The following is a 12,245-nucleotide window of genomic DNA, read 5'->3' on the forward strand; positions in this document are numbered from 1 at the left end:
GAGAAATTATTATTAGAAAAAGATTTAGGCGAATAAGAAGTTCTTGATTTTAAGAATTGTCATTGAACTGTTAAAAATCAGAAATAATAAAATTAGTTTTTATAAATATATGTTTATTAGTGTGTTAAAAGGCGGAATAATATTTTATTTACTTCTTTTTAATCATTAATTTATAATTTATTTTTATGATTATAACGCAATATTGAAATAATTTTTAATTTCATTTTCAAGTGGTGCTACGAGTATGGTGTCAAGATTAAGCTAGAGCAATCGATTACTCAATCGATTATCGTTCTGAAAATATTAACATAATGTACAATCATCGAGAACGTTCAAAGTTGCATGATTTCAAAAATGTATCCCACCAGTAAGTGAATGAAAAATCTATTAAATTATTCCATTCTTATAAATATAAAAAAATGAAGTTAAATATGTGTTAAAAAAGATTAATTTTTCTTAAAATGTGAAATCTTGACAATTTTATTTTAAGAATATCTAATCATCAATGTGTAATAAGTTCCAGTCATTTTAAGGCAGTTAGTAGATATTAAAGTACAAAAAAAAAAAAACCTATCTTTGAATAAGCCTCTATATAATTTTGAGATTAATGGTTGAATATTATACGCCTCAGGGCAACGTGAAATGGTTATTATTACCAGTTTTTAATCTACCGCATTGTCATCTGTTAATTACCTGAGTATTCTCAACTTCCGAACCATATTGGAATACAATTATTATTACTTTTGTGGATTTTTATAGCATTTATTGTTTTCTGAACATTTTATAACTACAGGATGTCTACAAAATACTGTTACATATATTGAATTATTTTATTTTACTAATATAAAATGACAGATATACCAATATGATGTACATCGAAAACGAGTATTTGCCTAAAAATAATTTGATTTGAATTCATCTCCTTCATTATCGATAACTAGAAATAATCTCTTATACGGCATGATCTTTCTAAGAGATAGTGTCCCATTCAGGCAATATTGAAGCTTTAAGAAAATCCAAACTTCTTAGTACTCACTTTAAACTTTCAAATCATCCGCATGTAAAAATCTAAAAGATTTAAATACTGTGAAGAAGGCAACTTTTTGCTTGATAAAATTCGAACATTTGACGTGAAATTAAATGTGTATTGATTTGCCTGGGTGCGATCTTGCTGAAATATCCAAATCTTTTCGAGATAAATCCGTTAACATGTAGTAATAAATTTTTTAACTATATGTCCTGTTTTGTAATATTCTGTATCCATTTTTACCCCATTGTCTATGGATATGAAAGGTAATTTCCCCCTTCTTTGAAACTACAGCCAAATTGTAATAGAAATTTTATTCTGAAAATGTTTAACGATTTTGAAGGTTTTCAGATATGTCAAAATTTACTGCACCATAAACTGGGACAGCTTCATCAGTTTTTGAAGGGGAAAAAGATTTTTTTTTTGGTTTCCTATTAAATCTCTATATCAATCAATAAAAAAATCCAATGATTTCATCACATAGAGAAAGCATTTAACGATTGCGTTCATCATTTTTTACAGAAGAGTTAGTACTAATGAGCAAAAGTTTTTTTTTTTTTTTGCAGTTTAGAAAATATTTTTTCTAATGTCTTTTTTTTGGGGGGGGAGGAGGGGTTGATTTTGATTGGTTTTTATACAGTTGGTTAAGTTGCCTTTTTCCAGAGTAACTCTGCCAATACTGTTTTATATTTTGAAACATATAAATGTTTATTTATATTGTCATGTTTCTATAAAATATGAAACTAATGATCTAGACAACTGGTTTATGGTGCTTTTGAAGTACTGTTATGCATTGCTAGTTTATAAAGCAGTTGAGAGAAAAATTTACGGAAAATTTGCTCTAGTTGACGATATATGTGACATCATTTCAAGCGTCATAATATTGTTAATTTTTTCTTCATAGGAAACTATTATTCTGATAATTTTTTTCGTTATCATGCCAGTTCAACACTCTTTTTCATATTTGTACTTTTTTATTATTTGTGCGACAGTCAAACCTTGAAATTTTCTTTTGATATAAGTTTAAATATCCAGGTCTTCGTTTATGATAACTTGGACGGTTATACATTCTGTTCTACAGCTCTTTTACTTGCAGAACTTTGTGGGTTTCTTTGTATCTTTTCACGAATTCTCTTAATGCGCTCTATTGCAAAAACTGAGAGTAGACAACTTAGCCTCTTTTTTTTAAATTTTTTTTTTATCTTTGCAGCTATAGACTATTTATTAAACGATATTTAGCTCAATATATAAATGCTCTAATAGAGCGAAGACATTTTAATTGCTTAAAAATTGTACTTATATAAAGGATCAAATTCAGATCTCTGAATATTATTTATTTGTCTTCCGTCTTTAATATAATTCCAAAGTTTAGATTCATTCAAAAAATGGTGTATATTAATAGCAAATCCATTTCGTCTAAAAACACACAAGCTTTTAAATGTGGAACCAGCGGGAATGGTTTCATAGAAACATTGTCGTATATTCTCTAATAAATATTTTTGTGTATTATTAGCTTTATGCTAATGGCAAGCATTACAAAAGATCCGAATACAGTGCGAGCTCTGGCGATTAATATGCAAACACTCGAAAAACGAATATCCGTTTTAGATAATTTTATTTCGACAGATTAAAACAAAAATTTTACTAAGAAGTAATCACAAAATCACATGTCATTTTCCCTATATGTAAGTTATTGAGTTTTTTTAGTTATGGCATTCACATGCTTGTAAAAGAACAGATCAATTAACAACCATCTCGGTAACTGATTTGGTTTAAAATTTGATAAATACTTGCACTTTAGATGTTAAATCTTTCTACCAAATTTTATCCATTTAGCTGTCTTTGTTTTGAAGTTATCTTGCTAACTTATATCCGGGCAACCAAATATATAGATTTTCTCGGATGGATTTCTTTCAAAATTTGATAGAAATCTTCAAATTTGGAGTAGAGACTATATATCAGATTTTATCCATCTGTCTCAAGTTAGCGCGATCACAGAGAGACGGGTAGAATTCCAAATATGCTTTGTCCGGACTCAGAGAAAACGAACTCAGAGGACTCTGAAACGTGGAGTTCAGTGAAAAATTTCGAGTTCGAATTTTTTGACAAACACAATACTAAATTAACTACAAACACATAATTTTTATACTTGATATGCGAGAAAGTAAAAAAGCATTACAATCTCGATTAGGTAATAAGGAGTCACATTCGTTGATAATATTTTGATAACCCAAAGATCAAGCTTTCTCGATTTTCTTTCTTCAACATACTTTAATGCTCTCAATAAATTTTCATTTCCGAAGGGCAACAGATTTGGATTAGTAAACAGAGTTTGTGAAAGAAAAACTGTTAAGAACTGGGAAACTAGTTGAATTTGTCTTTTTTAAACTGTGTTTGTGAGCCAATTGCTTTTGATGCCTTGAAGGAGTGGCTAAGAGCAAGATGCTAAAAATAGCTTTTTTTACCAGTTAGCTGTGAAATTTATGAAGTAAATTTTTCTGTACGGTTCCTGTGTAAAAGGTATATTTATTTCAGTTTCTGACTCCTGAAAAATGTCATCCAATAAAGTTAGTTCGCTACAATTTCGCACCCTGCTTCTAGAATATATTTTCACGAATTATTTATAATTCTGATAAGTAAAGAATATATTTTTATTAAACATAATATCAAATTGAATGACACTATAAGCAATCAAAATTTAGTTCATAATATGCGTTATTTTAAAAAAAGATTCGGCATTTTAAATTAATCCTCTTGCGTGAATCAATGTATGTATCAGTTTTTCGTTATAATTTTACTCACGAAACAATTGCATATTAAATAAATTGCACCATTGTATTAATTTTTATTTAAAAATTATTTAATTAAATGATTTATTAATAATGATTTAATTATATACGTTTCATTCAAAAGTATTTGAATATATGTGCAAATCCTTGTAGATTATAGAGATTAAAAATTACTCATCCTTGAAAAGCTAATTACCTCATACAATGAATGCCTTAAAATTTTTATTTTATTTTACTTTTATTTTGCTTTAATTTAATTTTTTATTAATTTTACTTTAGCTTTTATGATTTACAGTACGAAATTTAGGTTTCTTGAACTTTTTAAAGGTCATTTTATCATCTGAAATAACTATTTTTAATGATAAAGTTTTGTTTTCCCAAAGATTGTAAAAAAAAATTAATTTGATTTAAATCTACAAAAAGGTGAACTAAATAAAATGCATAGAATAATGGAACATAGAAATCGATCAACAACTGAATTCTGATCAAGTCAGAAGTAACAAGGAAATTCAATTGCTAACTTTTCTATATTCAATTACAGAATAAATGAATAAGATGAATTTACTGCAACCACCCTTAACAATAAAAAATAAATTCAATGATCGGCATGATAAAGAACTTCTTTCTTTTTAAAGATGATCCTAATCGAATTCTTGTAAATAACCCAGATTTGCGGACAACCGGATTCAGGAGGTTGAGGTTATAGTTTGAGTTTCTTGCTAGTGACAGGCCAGAACGTGCTTTCAATAAAAACAACACCAAGGATATTCATCCCTTGTCCCTGACCTAGAATTAAGAGATCTTTTTTTATGCCAGCTTCACACCCACACAGTTTACTTTTTTATATTGCGAGCCCTATATGCAGGTTTTGAAGTGCCATTCAATGTCAATCCAGTTTGTACTGCATTATAATGACAAGTGTTTTATTACGTGCTTGCTCTGCCTTGTGGACATAAATAGTTACATAGATATTTTTATTAGTTTGAAACATTCTGAGTTATTGAACTTGTAGTCTTGAACTAGTGTGATTGTTTACAGGGAATGGTGACCTGGCCTATAATTATTGACAGATTTACAATCGAAATTTCAGCTCGTTTTTTCATTGCCGAAAGGCATACTGTGAACTTTGGAGGAGGCAATTCAAAGTATGCAAATACGATTCATTAAGCATTTTATAATACTTCAATTTGAATTCTCCATTCTATGATTGGAAAATAATGTTTCAATACCAGTTTTTTGGAAAATGTTTCAAACGCTAAATTAAAACTTTGATATCAGTTCTGGAAAAATGGAGAATGTTCAAATGTGAAACTACTAAGACTGTGAATTCAAATAATAAATTTAAAATAGATTTGAATTTTAGATCGCGATGCAAAATGTTATTATAGAAAAAACCTCGCCGCTTATTGAAAAAAAAAAAAAACCTAAATAAATCGTAATCAAAAAATGTAATTGGGATTATAAGAAAAAAAAAATGAATAAAAATCAAAAAGCATTGTGGAGTTATTTATTTACTCCAAGATATAAAATCGATTCCAAGTCTTGGGAGAAATAAATACGAGTGGTGAGAAAAAGGAGTATTTGCTTAAGAAGAGCAGCGAGAAAGATAATTTTGCTTTTCTTACATCAAAATTGTTCGAAGAAGAAATTATTTTCACTAGTATGTTTCCAATTTAGATATTGTTTTCATATTCTTTTGTTTTAAACCAAGTTTGTTCCGTTTCTTTGAATACATTCAGTAAACGGAAAAGAAAGCATAGAATATTTAGGGCACAAGAAAAATATAAAAGCAATACTTATGGCACAAGCAAATATTGTTATTTGCTTTCTGTCTAATGACTAAAGATTAAAACATAAGATATTAATTTTTGATTCAAGGTGTATATTTCTATTTCTATGTTCTATCAAGATATTTTTTTCCTTGTTTCGAACAATGCAAAATTTTTATCTGATGTTTGACATATTCGAAGCATCAGAGTTTATCGCACTTGTGACAAAAAATGGATTAAGCTGGAACGAATAAAATTATGCGTAAATGGTTAGTTATGTTAAATGAAAGACGAAGAAAAGTTTCAGTTCAGAAAAGTATTTTTTCAATTGATTATTTTATTCACGATTAACCGCCTTTAGCCAACAGCTGGTTCATTGAGGATATTGATGTTTTCTTATGTATTATTCAATACTCTTATGTATTATTCAATACTCATGATTATCACAAGATAATATTTTGAGGCATCAAATTGTGACAGAAATTAAAGCCGTGCTAGGTTAGTAGATATATGCTTATTTTGTTTATTATATATGAACCGCCCTAATGGAACCAAGTCCCATGACATCATTGCTCCTAAAAATGCAATCGCCTGGTTCATCTAATTTTCGCGGTATTGTAATTCCACTTTATTATTCATCATTCGAGTTACACAGATATTAAATAGAATAATTTCCCCTCAGCTTTCAACAATGGAAGATCACGCGATTTGATATTTGATGAAACAAAAAAACCCAGAAAAAATTTGCACAACTATTAAATTATATCATAAAAAGAAAATTTTTAAATTTTAAGATGGTATAAAAATCATTTTGGTCTGTAATATTTTTGGGAGGTGTTGTTAAAAAACTTTAACATTTCGTTTAATTTTTAATTAATTAAAACTCTAATAAAAAATTTTTAAAAATCGCATTGGGATGCACATTTTTCTTTCAATATATATTTTCCCTGAATTCGGTGGTTCTGGGTTTAACGGTTTGTGACTTGCCAAGACGCACACATTCATCTTTATTATTAGAGATTAATTAAAGAAAATCTCTAATAATAATAATAAAGCATAGAAAATACTATAAATCTCATGCTATTTGTATGAAGAAATCAGGGGTAGCAGTGTTTCCGAAACTTTCTCTCGGACTGCTTTATGCACCTCCATCCGCATAAATGTGTGGAACTAAAGTAATGTACCGCGAATGCCTTGCATGGCACTGGCGAACAATAGTTACGGAATATAGATCTTTAGTATGAATCTAATATTTAAACTGAATTTGTAGCGCGAATATGTATTTTGGATGCATTTCTTTCTAATCAATTAGAAAAAAAATTGACCGGAAACAACAGTTGAAGTTGCAAGTTTACATACCGAATTTCATTGATTTAAGATATTGCATTTGTGAGTTAGTGCGTTTACAGGCATGCGAAAGTACAAACTGACAGATGATCAACCATCTGACATAATTATATCAAAATTTGATTAAAAATTTATATTTTTGATGCTAAACATGTGTGTTAAATTTTATTTATATATTTCTTTCAGTTTTATGGTTATTTAGCTCATTTGTACTAGAACAGCAAGACAGACAGATTTCCTCAGAATGAATTTCATTCAAAATTTGAAAGAAAACTACAAATTTGGTTTAAAATCCATATACTAAATTTGAATCGTCTAATTAAAATGTTTTAAGTTATCGTGTTCAAGGACTGATAGAATGCAAAAATTGTATTTTAGGAACTCGGAAAGGTCTGAAACGTAGAGATTAATCAGAATCACGAATTCGAATTTTTTTGAAGTTTCCAATACCTTCTCTGTACTTCGTATGTGAGAAATTAAAAATAGTTCTTCATAGTAAAAAAGTTTTTATATTTCAGATTTCTAATTTGAATTTTCACTAAAGTTAACTATATTATGTTTTTAAAAGAATCTAACTATGGAATAATATAAATTTTAAATTGTATGTGGGTATAACACTTTAAATTAGAGACTCGTTTTGAAAAACATTAGTTTTATATTTATAATCTAAGAACTTTTAATATAGGTTATAAGCGTAATTCATTGCAAAATTTTTTATTTCATTCATATTTGCAGGGGCTGTTCAGAAGCCAGGTACACCAGAATACTACGCTTCTGCAACCACAAGAATCAAAATGGAGGCGAAGAATTACTCAAGAATAGCTTTAATCGCAGAAGAAGCAACGCGGAGAATAGCCAACGCGTAAGTACAATGAATTTCAGATGGATGGTTGGAAAGCAAACTCAGCCGTAGTCCTCGTTATCGAAGTGCTGTTCAAAATTACTACGTGCATCCCTGAAAAGGCTTCGTGTAATTTCGAAACGAGACGATGGTCTTACGAATTAAGCACTAAAACAAAAGAAAGTTTTGAAATAAGAGTTGCTGTTGGAGTATGTTAACATAATAGTAGTATAGTATTATAGTGTACTGTACAATAAATTTTTGCCCATGATTTCAGATTTATTCTACGTAAATAAATTTATAAAAAATTAGTTCAGATTAAATAAAAGAAGATTCAGAATAAAATGCTGCTTAAAAGTTATTTAATGTGTGAATATTGCGAATCATTACAATTTCTAAATTTTATTCATTTTTACCTTTTACAATATGAACTAAACTAAAGTATGTGTCTTCAATATTAAATTCGCAGACTAGGCAGAAATGAAAAATAAATTTTCTGGCTCCTAAAGTAAGGCCCAAGCAGAATCTTCTCATAGAGTGAATAGGAATATTAGGTGATTTATTTCAGTTATTAATGAAATCTTATGGATAAATACTTCTAAGAAATATACTGAATTTAAGTGGCTTAAAAGTCCAAGAATTTAAATTTAAGTTAATTGTTTTAATGGCATTTTTAACTGAGAAACTATTTTTATACACCATTTTTTTAAAAATAAATTTGTTAGAAACCCCGTCTCTCTTTTTCTTAAATCTAGAGTTAGAGGTTATTCAGTCTCAATATTTGCTGGAAAGGTTTCACATATATAGTATTAAAAACATTTAAATGGTTTAGAATAAAAAAATAAAGAAAAATAATTTAATCATTTCTAGAAAGAATGCTGTCTAGTTGATTAATGAAAGTTTGTTTATTATTTCATTAAATTTTGTAAACAATTCAATGAATAATCTAAAGCAAAAGTGTTTTTTCTTTTAATGTAAATAGTTTTTAGGGGTATCTCTAATATATGAACCATTTCTACCATTTTGTTCTCTGTTGTGTATCCAAGAGAAGTCGTGTTTATATGATAATCAAAGTGTCTTCCGGTATTTAGTCAATTAAATATCCGATTCTTCAAAAGATTCATCATACATTTGGGACTAGTTCATTTAAATTTGTCTTCATGTCAATAATAAGTATTTGCCCATCCTAAGGTCGCTACCATTCAGGGAGTGATGCGTCATGCAATGCAGCTACAGGCCAAATGACAAAACTCGCTCAAAAAATTTTTTTTTCTATTTTTTAAAAACAATTAAGAAAATAATAAAAAATGGTTTTAGTTCCCAATTTTTTCGATTTTACTCGAGTTTAATTTAGAAAAATCACGATTCATTTATTTTTAGAATTAAGTAAAGAGAGAAACAAAGTTGCCAGCAGCGAGATTCGATCCAGGGGCCTCACGCATAAGAACCTATGGAATGATTTATATCTAAGACGAAACCTAATAAAATCTGTGAGATAGCGTTGAAGAATTAAGAAATGCATGAAAAAACTGTGCTCTTTCGAGAAAACTTTCGGTGCCACTAAATTGCCTCTCATTTTTACTCCATCTTCGCGCTTTCTTTATTTGAGAGATAGTATTTTTCTACCACATAAACTAAATTGGTTTAAAATTCCGAGGTCCATCTCCAACAGCTTTCTTTTATCTATAACACAGAATACTAATCAAGTAAACAGTCAGAATTTAAAAAACTTGCGTACTTTTTCATGAACAAGGCAGACGGTGAATATAAATTAATGATCTCGAATTGTCTGTTTTAACCATTTAGAATCCGTAATAATTAAAAAGAAAGAGCTTGTTTATAGTAGCTAATGCAAACTAGCTCTTGTTCAAAAAGAATAGTAATAATGAACAGGTGTTTTCAGACTACAAGCAGGGTAAATTTTTTCCTACCTTTTCGTTACTAATGTTTGTCTATTTTATATTCTGGAATACACACCCAAGATTGCTTGCGCATCACTTCTTATCTTTTATCTCATTCGTGTTGCGCAGACAAGGGATTTTCCCCTAATTAATCCTGGTAATGAAAAGTCAGAAACAAGCAGAAATGATCGTGGCTGATTTCTAAACAAAGGATGATACCAAAAAAGTAGAAAGGATTTTCCTTGCTAATGAGTGGTTCTGGTTACATTGTTTTGGATATCAACTTAAACAATAGGTCAATGTAAGCTATTTAGAAAGGAAAAGCACTAGGAAACGTCTCATAAAATTATTCAGTTTGCGGTAATATTAAGAACTAAAATCCTTGTGGTTTTTATAAGATATGAATTTGACAGAAAAGATAATTATTTATATTATCTCGGAAAATTCATAATTATGTTATCTCGGAAAATTAGCAATTATGTTAAAGCATACATATAAGTACAAATAGAAATTAAGGTGAAAAGAAAAACATGCAAGGTAAAAAGCTAAAAAAAAAAAAAAAAAAAAAAAAAAACATTTGTTTTTTTTTAAGAAGACTTCGCCTTTTTCTATTTGTTCCATCCAACCCCACTTTTTTTTATTTAAATTAATGCATTAGCTCCTATTAATGATGAAGTGAATAATCCACGATTTCAGTAGCTTTTTACTGACACTTTCAAATTAAAAACTTTATTAAGATCTATAAAATCTTAAAGCAATAATAATTTTTACTTTTCCTTTCATTTTGTTTTATGTCGAAAAAGTGTTCAGTTTTCATGATGTAAGCGAGGTATAAAACTACCGACAAGTTGATGTGCATTAGACTGCATTTTTAAATAAATAGAAAAGAATTGCTTATTTTGCATCAAATATTAGATTAAAAATAGCATTTATAAAATGCATATACATTAAACGATAAGGATGATTTTTTTAGTCTAACTTTAGTTTCATTTTTGGAAATTTTAACTAAGTAGGGACATTTAAATTGCTTCATAATTGTTTTAACAGAGTGAAGAAACGAAGAAAAAAATGTTTTATCGTCATATTTATTTTTTTACTGTCAAAGCGATTATTCACTGCCTTTTACTGATTTTTTCCGCCTCTCTGTTTACATTAAGTTGTAAATGTGTTTTTTCACAGATAAAAGGATATTAATCTAACCATACATATTTTAATCCAAACGAAAGTTTATCACTGAAATCTTTGAAAAATAAGGCAGACAATCGAGCCGATTCTTTCTTTTAGCACTAAATATTCCATTCACATGACGATGTTCGTCTTACTTTCTTGAAGTTGCTTACAAAAACTAAACGTTTCGTAATGCAAATTTTACTTTTTGCAGCTTTCTAACAACTTTCTTAAACATGAATTATGAACTATAATTTTGACGTATAGAAGCAATAATTTGATTGGAAAAACGGGCCGCGGTGGCCTGGTGGTAAGGTCTTGGCTTGGGAACCGGAGGGTTTCAGGTTCGTGACCCGATTCCACGGAAGAACCGTCGTGTAAGGGGGTCTGTTGCACGTTAAATCCGTCATGACCAAACGTCCTCCTGCTGGTGTGGTGTGGTGTGGAGAGGGGATGCCAGCTCAGGTGTCGTCCTCGTCATCTGACCGCGGTTCAAAATTACGAGGTCCGTCCCAAAATATCCTTAGTGTTGCTTCAAACGGGACGTTAATATAACCAAACCAAATTGATTGGAAAAACATGAGCAATAATAAAAAAAATCATTTGGGAATTTCATGCAAATTATAATTTTTAAATTGGCTGAAAACCATTCCAACTGGAATATATGAGTGAGAAGAGGAAATTAGGGGAATAAAAATAGTGATAATCCATATTTCTATTAATCTTTAGTGTTAGCATCTTCAGTAGATGATTGAAGTTTTCCCTTTCATAAACCGATTCATTAAAAATTGCGCTTCATTAAGTGAATCTCTCTATCTATTTTGCAGAGAAGGGAATATATTGATTGAATTTTCTTTATAAGTACAATAAGCAAAACATCCATAGAAATTAATTTTTAAAATGATGTTTTTGGTCTAATGTTTTAATGTGTAATGTAGTTAATAATATTATGTGTTAGAATATTTCGTACAATAAAATGCTTTGTTTTCTTAATAAAGCTTTTCTTCAACCGGATGCCATGTTTTTATAATCCTCAAAATCAAACAACGAGTTTTACATGGTTATTAAATCAGCAAAACAAAAATTATATTGTTTGAACTAAATTGTTAAATATAAAAATGTGCATTACATTAACAAAGTAAGAAATTATATTAAGATTTTGAACATTGTTTCTATTCTCTTCTCACTCTTTGAGGCATGATTAAAAACACATTTAAAACGATTTTATGCATGGAATAATCGATGAAAAAAATCACAACCGATCTGCAGCAGGGGTAGAGGTCCTTGAGTCTGATATATTTTGAAATTTTTATTTTTGGAAATACTTACCAATTTGCATGCTACAGTTGGTAAGTGTTTCTATCCATCCAACTTTACACTATTTTAAATACTAGAATCATATAC

General features: G+C 29.1%; 1 protein-coding gene across 2 annotated transcripts in view; it reads left to right on the forward strand.

Moving 5' to 3' along the window:
• LOC129959954 (uncharacterized) overlaps positions 1-12,245 on the forward strand; it is a 98,441-nt gene that overhangs the window by 39,399 nt on the left and 46,797 nt on the right. For both annotated transcript variants that reach the window (XM_056072875.1, XM_056072874.1), the window contains exon 3: positions 7,668-7,794. In XM_056072875.1, coding sequence (XP_055928850.1) covers positions 7,668-7,794 — 127 coding nt within the window. The remainder of the gene's footprint in view (positions 1-7,667; positions 7,795-12,245) is intronic.

Source organism: Argiope bruennichi, chromosome X2 (genome assembly GCF_947563725.1).
Source record: "Argiope bruennichi chromosome X2, qqArgBrue1.1, whole genome shotgun sequence".
NCBI classification, from domain to species: Eukaryota; Metazoa; Arthropoda; class Arachnida; order Araneae; family Araneidae; genus Argiope; species Argiope bruennichi.